The following is a 17,833-nucleotide window of genomic DNA, read 5'->3' on the forward strand; positions in this document are numbered from 1 at the left end:
AGTCAAATATGAGCGATCATGGCCCGTGACATAGCCCTCAGGAGGTCCTGAGAACATGTGCCCAAGGTGGTTGGGGCACAGTTTGGTTTTATACATTTTAGGGAGGCATGAGACATCAATCAAATACATTTAAGAAACACATTGGTTTGGTCCAGAAAGACCTGGGACTGATAGAAAGGGAATGTTCAGTTTAAGATAAAGATTGTGGAGACCAAAGTTCTTTGGAAGTCTTATAGTGGCTGCCCTTAGAGACAATGGATGATCAATGTTTCCTATTCAGATCTTAGTTAATCTCTTTAGGATTGGGAGGGTCTGGAAGAAAAGGATCTAGCTATGTTAACAGAGATTCTTTACGGATGCATATCCCACCCCTCCAAGGACAGCTTTGCAGGGCCATTTCAAGATATGGCAAAGAAACATGTTTTGGGGTAAAATATTTTGATTTTCTTCCTTGTCTCGTAATGTTATGCCAGAGTCAGGTTGGAAAGTAAGTCACCATACATAGGGTTAAGTAAAACCCATCTGATAAGAATTTATGATTTGTAGGGCATGACTCCCCAAACCCCATAGACAGGAATTTGGGCAAGATAAAAAAATCAGAGTTTAGTCCTCTGACCTCTGCCAATTTCTCATGATATTTTTTGCTAGTCTAAAAGCTAACAACAGAAAGAACAACAGGATGAGCATTTTATACAAGTAAATGCATTCCATTTAAAAGATTTTTATTTATTGTGAAACTATGTCATTCTACCTTTTTAATGTTAAAAAGTTGTTTCGTGAAATGATGGTGATAGTACAGGGTGTTTGCTTGACAACTTTATATGATCTCAGATTTTCTGTGTTTTACTTTTACTGACCCTTCAAATCTAAGTGTTTGTAAACCCTTTTAAAGGGTGCTACTATATCATTCAATATGTGTTTCGTAGAAAGCGCCCTGGGAGTTAACGGCCAGGAGCATGCAAGTTTCAGAAAGCAAGACATACTCATCTCTAACAATTGATCAGTTCTGATTGGCTTTCAAGTAAGGCTTAGTACCAACGCGTAGGGAGGGACGTGCAAAAACGAGAAAGGTAGTGTTTGACCTCACCGGTTTAAGGTTTATCCTGTACAGTTAAGAAACAACGCAGGAAAGTGCCAGTTTGACAGCTGCTGCAGGAGAGTCTTGACTTGGGTCCAGAAGAACGTGGAAAGTTAGAGGAGGGGAAAACCCCTACTAGGATAAGACACACAGGAAGCAACGCCTGGAATCCATCTGGGGCCCCGGCCGCCCTGCCAAGGTGGAGGAAGAGCCCGCTCGAGATGCAGCAAGGGGGCTGGGAGGGAAGGGCTGGCTAAAGTGCCACGTGGAAGTGAGCGCCAAAGAGACTAGGAGAGCGTGGAAGTGAGTTCCAAAGAGACAGAATTCAGGACGTGAAGAGAAAGCGGCCGCGATAAACTACCCACAAGCGCTCCTTCTTGAGGGCGACACCAGCCAGGGGTGGAGTCGGATACGGCCCGCGCACTCCATGCACCCAATCAGCGACTTGCCGTCTCCGGTCGCGGGACACGCCCCCCGATCCAAAGGCCCTAGAAGCTCTTGCTCAGGACAGCCTCTGGAGCCCCGCGCCCATTAGCGCCTGCGCCGTCTCTAGGCCCCGCCCCGTCACCCCTGTGGCCCTGGATCTCCCACAGCTAACATGGCGGCCCCCTGTGTGTCCTACGGCGGAGCAGTTTCCTACCGGTTTCTTCTCTGGGGTAGCGGTACCCTCGTCCGGAAGCAAAGCCTCTGGAAAACCGCGGCAGCTGAGTTGCAAACAAATGTCAGATCCCAGGTAAGGCCTGGGAGGACTGGAAGCGGTTTATCTCTGCCGCGCGAGGATGTGGAGCCAGCGCGGACACCTCCCAGCGTCTCGTGCCTTCAGGCAGGGTAGATATTTAGTGGAGATCTGAGGTTGGGGGTGGGGAGGTGGGTGTTGGCTTGCAGCGGCCGCTCTGGAGATTGTTACTTGTTTTTTCGCGGGTTCGAGCTAGGGGAACTTACCTGCAGGTGAAAGTGGAGCGACCTCTTCTTTCATTTGGCGGCTGAGCTAAAGGTCGGTGCCTAGGTCTGGTGTTGGGTCCAGTCCTACCCTGCCCTGCTGTCCAGAGAGGAGGAGAGCTGCGCCAGAGAAGAATGATGGGAATTGGATTCCTGCAGGGGCCTGGAAGACAATGGAGAAAGTCACGTTCTGTAGAGGACAGTGACTTTTTAGAAGTGCCTTCACTCTGCGCAATTTCTGCCTTCTTAATTTTCCCGAATCTTTCTCTACGGAAAGATGCAGGCCAGAACTTGTACATTTCGTTTAATCCAGAGGGAAGTGGGGAGTCAACAGCTGGTAGGCTGATGATGCCAATTTACTGACATGCGATCTCAGAGGAGGAAAAAGATTTGAGAGGGAAGAAACGAGTTTAGTTTGGGATTATGTTTTAGGCATCTGGGATTTCCAGTAGGTCTATAAATAGGCAAGTCTATAGCTCAGGAGAAGAACTGATTTCGAAGTGCCCTGTTATTTTGTAGATGGTAATTGAGGCCTTGTAAACAAATTAAATTACCTAGGGAGAGTGTACTGAGAAGTAGGCAGAGGGACAGGGCCCTGAAGGACAAATAAGAAATAGGAGGCCCCAAGAGATTGAGAATGAGGGACCAAACAAGCAGGGGAGAAACCAGCCAGTGTGGTATCATGGAAAACAGGTGAATGTTTCAAGAAGGGAGAGTGATAACCAGTATCAATTATTGCAGGGAAATCAAATACTATGCTTTAAAAACTATATTGAAAAAAAAAAAACCCATCTTTTTATATGTTCTTTGTTTTATATTTTAACCTAGATCAACCAATCCATTCTATCTATTCATGTGGATATTTGTTTTTACTTTTTTTCTTACTGGAAAATGTGCTAGAAATTTTTATTTTTTCATGCATCTCTTTGAGTATATCTTTGCTGTATACACATGATTATGAGAGGGACTGTGTCATACAGAGTATTTTTATTGTTGACATTTAATGTGTGTGTTGGGGGATGGCTGCCTTTCTGTCCCTCCTGGTATCTATTCTATGCTTTTTCCATGTTCTTATAATCGTGTATAAACATACATGCACAGGTTTACTTTACAAAAAATGGGACCATATTTGATTGCATTTTACTTTTTTGCTTTTCTCTTCTACATATGCAGTATATTGTAAAGTAGAAATCCTTCAGGGTCCCCTATTATGTTTTTAAAAGCATTTTTAACTGCTGCATACTATTCCATGATAAGAATATATAAAAGTTAATGTAACAATTGATGGACTTTTGCTTTGTTTCTACTTTCTTTGTACCAATAAAGTTTCAGTAAACATCTGGTGTAGTTGTTAAGTACTGGTTTAGTAAAATGGATGAAGAATGATTTCTCCTTGTTACTTTAATTTTCATCTCCTTGACCAGTCTTGAAACAACCCCTTTCTCCCATATGGCAGATGTTTACTGAGCACTTTACCTGAGCCAGGCACTGTGAAGTAAACAATTTAAAGTCGAACAATTACAAGACAGTATCCACCCTTAGCACTCTTAAGGGATGGTCCTGAAATGGCTGAATCCCCAGATTCCTGAATACTACTACAGCATGTATTTTACCACATGAAGTACAGCTCAGCTATAACTGAAACATTTAGCTGACTCCCCTTTAGATTCTTATGATTACATACATATACCTAAAGACGTTGAGAAAGATTTTTTTTTTATCCTGGCGCAGAGCTTATCTGTCTTAAATATTAACATTTTTTCACTTCTGCCTACAACATTAATAGATAGATTTCTCTTAGTAGCCCAAGAGAAGTTGTTTATTATTTTATAAAATAATAAAAACTTTAATCACTTAATGAGTGACAAAACACTATACCTGGTCTTTTGTTTGTTCAAAGTTTAATTTCCTTAATTAGAAAATCTCTTCAGAGGTTACAGCAAACTTGAAGGGTGTAGGAGAATAGAATAATAATAAAGTGCATTTCCTGCAGAGTATTTTTGCATTTTGTTTATATATGTAAATGTATACTAGGTGGTGATATAAACAGTAGATATTACTATGGGTCACAGTTTAAAAAGTTTGAGAAACACTGATTCAAAAAGGAAAAAGAGCGAGTTTTGTTAAGCTATTCCTGGGTTCTCAGTTGAGACCTTCACTAGCAGACTACCTCTTGCATACCAGTCTTGTGGTATGCATGTTTTGTGTTAATACCTCAGTACAATTGCAAATGTCTGAGTGTCCCAAATTTGGGGCGGAAGAGGCAGTCTTACTCATGAATGGCCAGACTTTTCAGATTATATATCCATGAATATCAGGGATCTACAGTGTATTGTGATATTTACAGAGGTATATACAGAAGAGCACAGAAATGATACGCCTGAGTCAGACTAGTGTTTTTGACTGGGTAGAGGATCGTCATGGGCAGCTTCCCCGAGGAAGCAAAGGAAAATAGCGTCTTGAGCAGCAATTAGAAGTTATATGAAAACAGAAAGCTATTCTCTTCAAGGAAGACATAATAGGTGCACAAGGCTATAGAGATGTACTGAGTGATAGTGGGTTTTGTCAGCAACAATTGGTTATAGCATAGGGTTTTGGTGAGAGAATGGTGAGAGACAGGACTGGAAAGTTTGGCAGGAATCAGTATGGTCTGTTTTGCTATGCTTAGGTAGCTGATTTTTTTACCTGTCACAAATGCAAATCGTGGTAGCATTATTATGAGCAGTTGACAGTTCCTTTCCATGCTGTACTACAAAGTTTACCCATGAATTCATAAATCCTCTATCAATATGGCTAATACAGGAATGCTAATATGGCTTCCTATAATATTTGTGATTTTTATAATAAGGAAAAGCAAAAGCAATTGCTATTTTGAGAAGTATTTCTACAAAACAATAGGATGCTTCTTAATTATTCTCTACTACTGAACACTTTCCTGGTGCTTAAACATTTAGTTTTTGCCAAACCAAGATTTCTTTGTTGATTTAGACCATCTGCCAGAGAAGTGATCAATGACATTAAATGGCTTGGTCCTTTATATTTTGGTTTCACTGTAAACACATTTCTGTCTCTGTCTAAAGTATCTGGTTTTTTTGTTTTGTTTTGTTTTGTTTTTTCATCTGCCATGCTCCTGGAGGTTATAATAACCTGTATTTATCACAGCATTCTGTTGGTCTACTTTAGTAGGGGCTTCATAAATTTTTTTTGACAAATGGCTAAAAAACGCTTTGGAAAACAAATGGTATAATTGACTTGAATTTGTATCAGATGCTCTATACAGCTCTGTAAATTAGTTATGCCCCCACCCCTAATAATTTTTGAATATATTTATTTTGAATCCCAGTTAATTAGCAACGGAAAAGAAAAACACTTTGGTAGGATAAGCTATTGCCTTTGAGATCTAATCCTGTCCTTGTAAGCATAGAATTGAGTGTGTTCCTCATTGTTTTAATTACAAAAAATACCTCTACTTTAAAATTTACACTTTCCTTATTTGGCAATTTATAAGTTTCTTATTTAATAAGAGCTTGATAATAAATGCTACTGTCATTCCCACCTCTCTTTCCCTTATAAAACAAGATAAGTAAACTTTCTTGTACTATGCTTCGTTGTTGTAATTAGGATGATGAATATATCAGTTATTTATTGCTACATAACTAATTATCCTAAAACTTAGCAGCTTAACAAACAGACATTTGTTTTCTACAGTTTATGTGGGTCAGGGTTCTCCAGGCACACCTTGCTGGGTCCTCTTGTTCAGGATCTCTGGTAAGGCAACAGTCCAGGTATTGGCCGGGGCTGCAGTCATCTCAAGGCTCCACTGTGGGTGGGGAGAGTCTGCTTCTAGGCTCACTCAGTGTTGTCATTAGCAGGATTTAGATTCTTGCAGGCTGTCAGACTGAAGGCCCCAGGTCCTTGCTGCCTGTTGGCCAAAGCCCTCCCTCAGCTCCTGCCACATGCACCTCTAGGGCAGCTCAGCACATCTGGCTTCCCTCAGGCTGATGAAGAAAAGGTAAAGCAAGAGAGAACAGCAGGCGGCAGATTCACTGGGAGCCATCTTGGAAGCTGCCTACAACAGTGGAAAACCCACGTATACTGCTTTTCTTGTTATCTCAGTGTCTCTCTCATGTATTTAGGTCTTTCCTCTACGGTTCTTATGTGCAGGCATGTATGGGTGCTTATGTGTGTGCACATGTGGGTACATCTGAGCACCTGCTGTGTCATTCTTTCTGTCAGATAGGATTATTAGTTTAAAGAAAACTGCATCTTTACTATGTTTTGTTTTCTTATCTCATTATGGCAACATTCTCATTTTAATATCACTCATTTCTTTACAATTATTTCTGTTAACACTTAATACAGAGCCTGGTCTATAATAATTGTTCAAATTTGTTAAATGAACTGGTAAAGTAGTTTATTTTTAGAATTTTATTCTGCAAAACCAAGCATATAAAAAATAGAATAATATAATGAACTCCACAGATCCGTCAACCAGCTTCAGCAATTATTAGTATTTTCCCAGTCTTGTTTTTATTTTTCCCCTCCCACCCCCCAGAGTCATTTAATGTAAACCCCAAATATTCTGTTATTTTACTTATAGGTAGTTGAATATGCACCTCTAACATAAAGGTTTAAAAAAAAAAAAAAAAGATTCCTTGCCACCACCGTATCTTAACAGAATGAACAGTAGTTTCTTATCATCTGCTACCTATTTCATGTTCAAATTTCTCTGAATTGTCCCAACAGTAGCTTTTTATAGTTAGTTTATTTTAATTGGGTGTTAAACAGGGTTTTTGCGTTTTATTTGATTGATAAGTATATTAAGTGTCTTAATTTATAACAGGTTGTGGAATTAACATAAATGGTAAATTTTGTTTAAGTAAGTGGATTTCCTTATTTACTTAACATAGTCTCCATTTCCCCTTCATAGTAGCATCCCAGTTTCCCCAGGAGGAATTAGTTCTTTTTCACTGGTTATAGTTGAGAAGATCTGGCTATAGTCCGCAATAATCTGGGGCACCTGACTCAAAGTAATCCTGTCAGATGTTCCTCCTCCTGAGATCCTGAGCGTACAGGCAGGGCAGCTGGAATACCATTTTGTCTTAATGGACACATTCTGATTGAACTTGCATGGATAACTTTTAGTTGATAGAGATCCATTGGACCCTGCCTGCTTTTCTTTTCTTTTTTCTTTTTTAAATTTTTATTTATTTTTATTTTTTATTTTTTGAGACAGAGTCTCGCTCTGTCACCCAGGCTGGAGTGTGCAGTGGCGCACTCTCAGCTCACTGCAACGTCTACCTCCCGGGTTCAAGCGATTCTCCTGCCTCAGCCTCCCAAGGAGCTGGGATTACAAGCGCCCGCCACCACACCTGGCTAATTTTTGTATTTCTAGTAGAGACAAGGTTTCACTGTGTTGGCCAGACCGGTCTCAAACTCCTGAACTCGTGATCTCCTTGGCCTCCCGAAGTGCTGGGATTGCAGGTGTGAGCCACTGCACCTGGCCGCAAATTGTTCTTAACAGTGGCAAAGCAAATTCCCTTCAAGCATTCTTGGTGTTTTTAGGTAAAGATCTGTTTTTTTCACACTCCTAACCTCACCTTGTTTAATGGATTATACCAATGAATAATGGACTCCTTTGAATGTAAATATTTTTGTGTGAATTCATTGCTGGAATAATTCTGGACATTAAATAAACATATTCAATATCCAGCTACTGATGCTATGATAACTTTGTAAATTTAATGTTATAAGTTTCCAGAATGTCATACTCTTAAGCAATGTGTAGAAATGTCTTTGAAAAAGATCCTAAAGACTTTTTATGAAAAATAGCAAATTAAGGCCATTTTTTTTAAACCCTTTCTAAATGAACAACAGTGAAAATGTTTATATATATGTTTAAACCTCAGTCATGTTAAAAGTAGGAAAGCCGCCACCTTATGTCACAAACTCTGGAGACTATAGACAGATGCAATTTTAAATCAAGTGAAAAACCAAGTCTTCAATAATCAACTCGTTTGCTTGAGAAGATGCTAAAACGTTGTAGGAGCAAAAGGAACAGTGTGGAAGAGACAGCCGAAGAAAATACAAAGGGATATTTGCCTAACAAAATGGAAGAATTATTTTACCACAGCTACTTCACACTGTCAAGAACATTTAAAAATCAGTTGAGTGAGGAAGAGCTCTATGAGATAGGATAAGACAAGAAGATGTGATTAAAAGAAACTGTTGATGCGAGAATTTTGAGGATAGACCAATGATATAAAAAGCTAAAATTGCATAGTGGCTGCAGTAAGCAGAATTGACACTGCAGAAAGAGGGAAAAAACCATGAAGTCAAGATTTCAAAATCATACGGAATGCAGAAACAAGGGATAAGAAATAAGACTAAGAGAAGCTGATCTAAACTGTGGAGAACAGAAGAACAGATAATTGCTGTGGCTGAAAAAGAGAGCTGAATAAGTCAGTCAGAATTCATTGGATATTTATTTTTGAAGTTGATAGGAGTACATTTAAACATTTTATTCAGAGACACATGTATTGTCACTGGTAAAATGAGAGCAAGCTGTATATGGTCCAGATTGCCAGCTCAAAAGCCATAAAAAAGAAAACCCAATTTTTTTTTTCCTGTAGCAAAAGAGAGAAAATAGGAAGGAAGCATAAAAAATGTAAAGATTAAATAAGATGAATGACAAGACAGAATAGCTGTTAATCCCCATGTGACTTGGGTATTCTCATCTACTAAAATCTCAGATTGGGTTAAAAAAATAAAACCTAAAATTGTCTAAAACTTAAATGAAAAAGATGGGCAGTGATATTCCAGGGAATAGGAGGTAGAAAGGGTTAGAGTATTATGACCCAACAGAGTTGAAGAAAAAAAATATATTACATAGGAGTAGAAAACGTTGTAATGCTGAACGGTACAATCTACCCTAAGATATAACTTTCTGGAACTAAATAGCATGTTGAATAGACCACTGAAACATACAAAAGAAACCAACCATAGGGAAAGAAAATTGACAAAAGATTACAGATATTGTATGGATATAGATTCCTGTCTGTTTGGAATTATTCTCCTGGCTCACTAGTAATGAGAATTTTCTCTTAGTATGAATGGATACTTAAAATATTTTTCTCTAGTTTCTGTCTTTCTTTTTTTTTTTTTTTTTTTTTTTTGGAGACAGAGTCTCCGTCTGTTGCCCAGGCTGGAGTGCAGTGGCGTGATCTTGGCTCACTGCAATCTTTGCCTCCCTGGCTCAAGCAATTCTCCTGCCTCAGCTTCCTGGGTAGCTGGGATAACAGGCACCCACCACCACGCCCTGCTAATTTTTGTAATTTTTTGTAGAGATGGGGTCTCACAATGTTGGCCAGGCTGGTCTCAAACTCCTGACCTCAAGTGATCCACCCACCTCGGCCTCCCCAAGTGCTAGAATTACAGGCATGAGCCACCGTATCTAGCCATCTCTAGTTTCTTTCTTAACAGTTTTTCTGTCTATACTTTACAACCACTGCATCACAGTTCTTTGAATATGTGGTATTCCATCTGTTAAACCGACCGCCTTTTGGTCTCAGCAGACCATCTTCTATTTCACAGAGAAAATAGTGGGCATAAGACATAAGTAACCTTGCCTTTCTGCCTACCTTCCCTCACCTACAAACAATTTGTTTCATTACTAGTAGAAGACTATTTTTTGTCCTAACACTAATGCTTGCCATTTTTTCTGCTTCTCTTTGAGTGTCAACCTCATGGCTCAGGTAAAGATTATTAACAGACCTGTATCGGAAGCTCAGGTCTGTCCATGCTCACACCCACAAGGCCACCTGCCTCCTGGACATCTGTCTTCCTGGGATGTCCATCAACATCTCACACACATTCTCAAATCTGAACGCATCACCTTCCTCCCTGAACTTGCTCCTCGTCTGGAATCCCTTCAGTGAGAGGAGCCGTATGCTCCAGGAGGCACACTTCTCCTCCTGAGGGCTGTGGTTGGTGATTGGCAGGGAGTGTGGTTGTAGTGACCGGAAGGAAAGTCTTTGTGGGTTCACCTGTATTAGGATTGTTTTAGCTGTGAACAAAAACATTTTGTCATGTTATGTATGAAAACCAGCAATATAATCATCCTTTTGGCAATGGAACATTTGGGAGAATTATCTCTACTATGTGATTGCTACTTTTCGGCCCCCTAATCACACCTTTGCTGTGATTCTTGAGGTAGAAAGATAATTTCTCTTCACTTTGAATATGTGAAACAACATTCTCCATTGCCTAAAGAAGACGTAGACTCATAAAGAACACATTTTAAAATCCCCTGGAAAACAGTAAAAACGTAAGATGGGAACCACTATGGTGGGGAGTTGGTGCTGGTGGCACTGGCCTGTGGCAAGGGGGGCAGGGGTGTACAGACAGGCTGTGCCTGTAAAAGAAGGGACCATGCATTAGCCAGTTGTGGTCATGCTTTTACTCATTGACGGCAACACTGTATCTTCACAAAGCATTGTAAGAAATGATAATGATTGGCTAGTAGTATGTTTTAGAAGGATGTGATCTCCTAAGTAAAAATAAACTCAAGTTTCAGGTAATTTTGAATTGCCCTTTTCTTACTCATTAAAGAGTAAGAAGAAACTATATTTTTACTATCTTAATTCGGAAGAGTTTAAAAACATACATTTTTTTCATGAATTGGGTATTGTTACATTTCTCCTGTATTTTTTCTTGTATTTTCTAGTGTAACGTTAGTGACAAATTACTGTAGAGGCATCTGAATTTAGGATTCTCGGAAGGGAAGGGGATGGAGATAGGCGGGATGGTGCCGGTGAATGATGTCTGTCTGAGTGAGGTTTATGTTTATGAAAAAGGCAGTGAGTGGATTGCTAAGATTGTGGTTTTAAAGCCTGAATATTGCTTTAAGAGTGTTTAGAATTGTTGGGGCCAGGATGAAGGTTGAGAGCTACAGGTTTAAGATCTTAAGAAAAGCCAGGACCAGAAAGATCTGTTCTAGTTATTTCCAGCTACCGGATGCAGCTGAATGGCATTTGAAAACATTTTTCTCGTTCTTTAGCATCTTTGATTGAAGGCGAAATCTTAATGCCTTCGAGGGAAATTCCTAGTACCACAGCATAAAAGGACCAGCAGCAGCAAGTGTGATATAATTACTGATGCCTTTAAAAGATATGCGAGCCCTTATTTCTGCAGTTAGCGTGTTGAACCAAATTAATAATAATAAATCTTCTCAATGTTTAGTCAAGCAATTTTTTCTTTTTATCACTTTAATATAAGGACCATGGAATAAAGTCTTAAGCTAAGCCAAAAGATGGTTAAAGATAGGCCGGATTTTTACCCACAAGTAAGGTGAATACCCACAGTGTAAGGTGCTCTTCCCCAGGCCATGCCGTTTGCTCTGATGTTTCCTGCTTGCTGGTTTCTGGTACATCGGTATTTGCTTTTTTAAGGGAGTAGCCTTTTACTCTTTATCACATGTACCAAATATCAAAACTCACTGACATTGACCAATCATTATCAAAAGTGGATGTTTAAAAGAGATCAGGAGGTAGCATACCCCTTACAGGTATTTTTGGTTTTAATGTATTGAAATGCTAGTAGCTTAAACTACATTGTAAGTAAGCTTTTGAGCAGGGGACAGATTCTAGCAACTTTTTTAGCAGACCTTTTAAACTTTTTTTTTGGACTCCTGTCACTTGAATACCATAATAGAAAAAGATAATTACTCGCATATATTATTTTATTTAAGGACAGTGGCCTAGAAGATCACAGTCTAATTTATTTTCTTTTCTTTCCATCTGTATTTTCTGTTAGATATTAAGGCTAAGACATACTGCAGTTGGAAAAACAAAGAAAAATGTTCCCGCCTCAAAACGTGAAACTTACACAGAGGATTTTATTAAAAAGCAGATTGAAGAGTTCAACATAGGAAAGAGACATTTAGCCAACATGATGGGAGAAGATCCAGAGACTTTCACTCAAGAAGATATTGATGTAAGTACAGTTACTCTGTTGGAAAAGTAATTGCTGTAGAGTTTTAGATATTAAAAGCACTTTTCTTCATGAGCCCCATAGCTCTGTGTTTTAATCAAGCTGTCAGAATAAAGAAAAATGCTGCTATCCATTGCAAGTTGGAGCCACAGTTTCAAAGACAAATGTGCAGAATTTACATAGTATGGTGAGTTTTAGGTGTTACCTAGAAATGAGTCTATAAATGCTCATACACTATTGGGAAATGTTTAACCTATTGTGTAGTCTTAGACTCAGCTTTCTTACAAAATGATAAAACAGATGATAATGAAAATAGAGTCAAATTTATATCAAGTCCCATAAGTAAACCTTGGCCCAGTGTTTTTGTCAACTTAAATATATATCTGAATTTTCAAAATGGGGGCATAGTCTAAGTGATTTGAAAATTAGGATCAGAATTCTGTTCACTCTTCAATTACTATATTCCTGATAAAAGCAATAATTGTCGATAGTATTTTTGCTGGACATCCTAGAGTAGCTAGCAAAGGAAGTTGGATTTAACAACTTTGAATCTTGTCCTTATTTTTAAAAAGTAACATCTAATATCCCATGACGTTTTATATTTAACCAAAGAACAACATCTTTGTATAGATAATAACATTCTTATATGATTTTAATATTATTTTTAGTCATTTTGTGTACTTTAGTTTAATTTCAATCTTTTTGTATACCTTTCCTATTTATAAATAGTACTGAAGTATCAGTTTCAGGCCCCAGAGCAACATTTTTTATTCAGCCAGAAGGATTTCTTTCTTTCTTTTTTTTTTTTTGGAGACGGAGTCTTGCTCTGTTGCCCAGGCTAGAGTGCAGTGGCACAATCTTGGCTCACTGCAACCTTTGCCTCCCGGGTTCAAGCAATTCTCCTGCCTCAGCCTCCTGAGTAGCTGGGCTTACAGGCATGTGCCACCACACCCAGCTAATTTTTGTATTTTTAGTACAGATGGGGTTTCAACATGTTGGTCAGGCTGGTCTTGAACTCCTGACCTCTGGTGATCCACCCACCTCAGCCTCCCAAAGTGTTGGAATTACAGGCATTAGCCACTGGGCCTGGTCCAGAAGGATTTCTTATTGCTCTTCTAGGTTACGTGATTTGTAGTTAGGGATTTTGTAGCTGCTGTCCTCTTTTTGAATTTTATGGTAATCTGGACAATATTGGGGGATATTATCTGTGAAGAGATGCTATTCTTCAGTTATGTATAAAATATGAGATGTTAGATATTACTTTTTAAAAATTAGAACAAGGTTCAAAGTTCTTAAATTTAAGTTCCTTTGCTAGCTATCCTGGGACATTTAGCAAAAAAAAAAAAAATTATTGACCTTTATTGCTTTTATCAGGAATGTAATAATTGAAGAGTGCAACAGGAATAGAATTCAGGTCCTAATTTTCAAATCACCTAGAACATAGACTCTCTAGACTCTAGGTTTGCCTACCCTGGACTTTCATATAAGTAGAATCATATGGTATTTGGTCTTTAGTAACTGGCTTCTTTCACTTAGCACAGTGTTTTCATGTTTATCTACATTGTGGCATGTGTCAGTACTTCATTCCTTTTTAATACTGAATAGTTTTTGATTGTTTGGATATACCACATTTTATAAATTCAGTCATCAGTTGATGGGCATTTGGGTTTCCATTTTTGGTTATGAATAATGCTACCATGAATGTGCATGCTGTAAAGTTCTTGTGCAGATGTATGTTTTTATTTCTCTTATGTATATACCTTAGAAACCATTGCTAATCCAAGGTCATGAAAATTCACCCCTATATTTTCTTCTACTAGTTTTGTAGTTTTAGCTCTTACATTTAGGTGTTTGATCCATTTTAAGGTTATTTTTGTGTGTGATATGAGGCAGGGGTCTAGCTTTGTTCTTTTACATGTGGACATTCAGTTGTTCCAGCATCATTTGTTGGAAAGACTATTTTTTCCCATTGAATTATTTTGTCACTCATATTGAATATCAGTGTAACTATAAGGGTTTATTTCTGGACCCTATTTTATTCCATTGATCTATACGTTTATCCTTATGCCAGTACCACTTTGTCTTGATTACTGTAGCTTTATAGTAAGTTTTGAAATTGGGAAGTGTAAGTACTCTTCTTTCCTTCTTGCTTTTCAAGATTATTTTGGTTGTTCTTTGCTCCTTGAATTTTCATATGAAATTTTAGGATCAGCTTGTCAGTTCCTGCAAGGAGCCACCTAAGATTTGGATAGGGATTGTACTGAATCTCTAGATTGATTTTGAGAGTACTCCCATCTGTATGTTAATTAAGTCTTCTGATCTCTGAACATGGAGTGTCCTTCTATAGATACAGATCCTCTTTAATTTCTCAGTGATGTTTTGTAGTTTTCAGAGTCTAAATTTGGCACTTTTTTGTTAAATTTATTCCTAAGTATTAATGCCTTAGAAACTTCTCTGTTGTAAATAGAATTGTTCTCTTTTATAATATTTTTGGGTTTCGTATTGCAACTGAATACAGTTGATTTTTGTTTATTTTTGATTTTGAATCTACATCCTTGCTAAACGTACTAATTCTCATAGTTCTTAGTGAATTCCTTGGGATTTTCTAAATATAGGATATAGCAAGATAGCGCATATATAGAAGGGTGTAGCAGGATATCCCATATATTTATGAATCCCAAAGAATCCACTAAAAACTATGAGAATTAGTAGGATATTTCACCTGCAAATGGAAATAGTTTTACTTCATTTTTCCTAATCTGGATACCTCTATTTCTTTTTCTTACCTAATTGCCTTGGCTTAGAACCTCTAACAATGTTGAGTAGAAATGGCAAGAATGGGTGTCCTAATTTTGTTCCTGATCTTGGGGGAAAGCATTCAGTCATTCACCATTAAATATGATGTTGGCTGTGGGTTTTTCATGGATGCTCTATCAGATTCAGTAAGTTTTTTTCCATACCTAGTTTGTTGAACTTTTTTGTTGTTGTGGTTAGTGTTTTTGTCACGAAATGGTATTGGATATTGTCAGATTCTCTTCCATTTTGATGATTTGTTTTTGTCTTTTGTTCTGTTGGTATGATGTATCACACAAATTGATTTTTGTATGTTGAATCAAACTTGTGTTCATGAAATAAATCCCACTACTTCGGTGCATATACTCTTTTTTGTGTGTTTCTGGATTTGGTTTGCTAGCATTTTCTTGAGGATTTTTATGTCTAATTGATATTGGTCTGTAGTTTTCTTAAAGTGTTTGTCTAGTTTTGATATCGGTAATACTGGCCTCATCGAATGAGTTGGGAAGTGTTCTCTCCTCTTCTATTTTTGGAAGTTTGTCAAGAATTTGTATTGATTCCTCTTGAAGTATTTGGTTGAATTCCCCAGTGAAGCTGTCTGGGCCTGGGCTTTTCTTTGTGCGTTGTTGTTGTTGTTGTTGGGTTTAACTGCTTGCTTTTTAAAATGGTACCTCTCTCCTTGTGGTTTATGTGTCCCTGAGTAACTGTTCTCAGCAGTAGGATTTCATTACCCAACTAAGTTTACCACTAACATGTTTTTGAGCAACTCTTAACTACCTTTTTGGTTTGTCTGTTTGTTTGATTGATAAAGGCAAGGTCTTGCTATTTTGTTGACAGCCTGGTTTGGAACTCTTGCCATCAAGTCATCCTCTGACCTTGGCCTCCCAAAGTGCTGGGAGATTAAAGGCATGAGCCACCATGCCCAGCCCCACTTAACTACCTTTTTGGATGTACATGGGGCATATGTAGCTTATTGAAAACAGAATCATTCAAAAATTTTGTAATTTTGTCTGAGGGGATAAGTATTTTCACAGTGTAAGTATTAAACATGAATTTTGTTGTTTGGAGTAGTTTGTTCATTGCTTGGATGTTTACCCAGAATATTAGTTTGGGATGTTAATATTATTTTCATGAGGACTTAATTTATATAGAGTAGCCATGGTCTATAATTTAATTCAAGTACATAGTTAAAAGTCTAGGCTCACTATAATTTTCACATAGACAAATTATGCACCATTGTATTCAGATTAAGCTATTAGTTATATATTTTAGAAACTAGTTTTTTCATACTAGTTACCCAATTACTAAATGATCGTGAAGACCATTTTTTAATTGCATTTGAGCAAAATATTTAAGATTTAAAACAATTATTTCATATATTAAAATATCTTTTAAAAATTTTATTTGAGTATTTACAAAAGATAAAAACTGGTGATTCCATCTAGAGTACATTTTTAATAGTTAGAGAAATCTAAAAGGATCCTATAGCTTAGTGAATACATTATCATTCAATCAGGTAGAAACAAATTTTAAACAATGTATTTAGTTCCAGTTCTCAAAATATAGAATTATTTTCAGAGTCTAAATTTGGCACTTTTTTGTGATAGAGAAGAGATATTTAACATCACTATGTAAAGATAAGTGGTGGCAGCTATTCTATACTTTTAAAACTGTGCGTGTGTATATATGGTAAAAGCAACTTGATGTCATCTTGTGTGATTGTGTTAACCGAATATTATAAAAATCTACCTTTAGATTAAGTAATCAAATCATGAATTAATAGGAAAAAACATCCAATTGCTTCTTTAAAATATATAGACTCTTCTAAAATGAAGTTGAATTTCTTGTGAGGAATGTAAATGCAGAACACATAGAAAGCTTTATTAGATGGATTTTTTTCTGTCTTTTTATTAAAAATTCACTGTAGTTGAAATGATCTTGTAGAAAAATACAGGACCTGGGATTAGGAGATTCCTTGCGATGTCACTAACTAGTGTAGTTGAGCAAGTCAGCGCTCTCTGTCACTTGATTTTCTTATCTCTAAAATAGTAATACTAACTTGCCTACCTCAGAATATATCTAAAAGGCATGAGATTAATGCAATGTGTTATTATTTCTGTTACTATTAACAGTAATAAATACCATCTGCCATAACTGGAATCGTTCCCTAGTTCTCTGCTTTGTCACACAAGTCTTCCATGCCACCTGAGAATGAGTGCTGGGGAGAATCATCTGAAACACTGTTGGGTACATTGATTTATCACTGATTGACTAAAGGGGAGATTGCTTTATCTCCTGTAGGTTGACATTGTCTCACCTAGCTTGGTATCTAAAAAGACCTTATGGAAGTTAGCGTTAACCATTTTCCTTGACACCAGTGACATAATTCTGCTGTGCTAGACTTTGCTGCAGGTGATTGATCGGCTTCACTGACTCTTGTGGCATTTTATTAAATGTAGTGCACCCCTTTTGGTATTGCATTTTATTAAATTTAGTGGATCCCCTCCACCTTTGTGGCACCTGAGTAGATGTAAAAGCAAAAGAGGACCGTGACAACCATTACTAAAGAATTAAAATTAAATACTCATATGGTTTTCTGTTTTCATTTATGTTTTTTAAACTGTTGTTTTTATAAGTGGCTCAACAGTGTATATCAACTGAAAGAGACACTATGGCTGATGAGTCAGCATTTCCAGGCTGCAACAATTGGTTATTTCTGAAAACAAAAATAATTTATCCAAAATCAAGAAAATATTCTAAGCTTCCGTTGCAATTGCTGTTACATATTTAGAAGTTATAATGCTTTTAAAATATTTGGCTTTTAACATATTAATTAAGACTAGGTGCAGTAACTTTTCTCTAATTATTTAGTTTGATCAGGAAATTAGATATTCCACAAAGGTGAATTTTCCAGATAAGGGAAACCTATTTTTAAGTGTTATTTGTAATGAAAATTACTACCATATACTAAAAACCTTCTGTGTTATGTGTGAAATGCCATCTGGGAGCCTGATATACATCGCCACATTTTAT

General features: G+C 37.5%; 1 protein-coding gene across 1 annotated transcript in view; it reads left to right on the forward strand.

Annotated features, from left to right (window-relative positions):
* The first annotated feature begins 1,638 nt into the window (after positions 1-1,638).
* The window catches only part of MRPS9 (mitochondrial ribosomal protein S9), a 55,288-nt gene continuing 39,093 nt past the window's right edge, over positions 1,639-17,833 (forward strand). The window contains exons 1-2 of the mRNA XM_008008275.3: positions 1,639-1,811; positions 11,831-12,010. Of these exons, the coding sequence (XP_008006466.2) occupies positions 1,677-1,811; positions 11,831-12,010 (315 nt within the window). The 5' untranslated portion in view covers positions 1,639-1,676. The remainder of the gene's footprint in view (positions 1,812-11,830; positions 12,011-17,833) is intronic.

This window comes from Chlorocebus sabaeus, chromosome 14 (genome assembly GCF_047675955.1).
Source record: "Chlorocebus sabaeus isolate Y175 chromosome 14, mChlSab1.0.hap1, whole genome shotgun sequence".
Classification (NCBI taxonomy): Eukaryota; Metazoa; Chordata; class Mammalia; order Primates; family Cercopithecidae; genus Chlorocebus; species Chlorocebus sabaeus.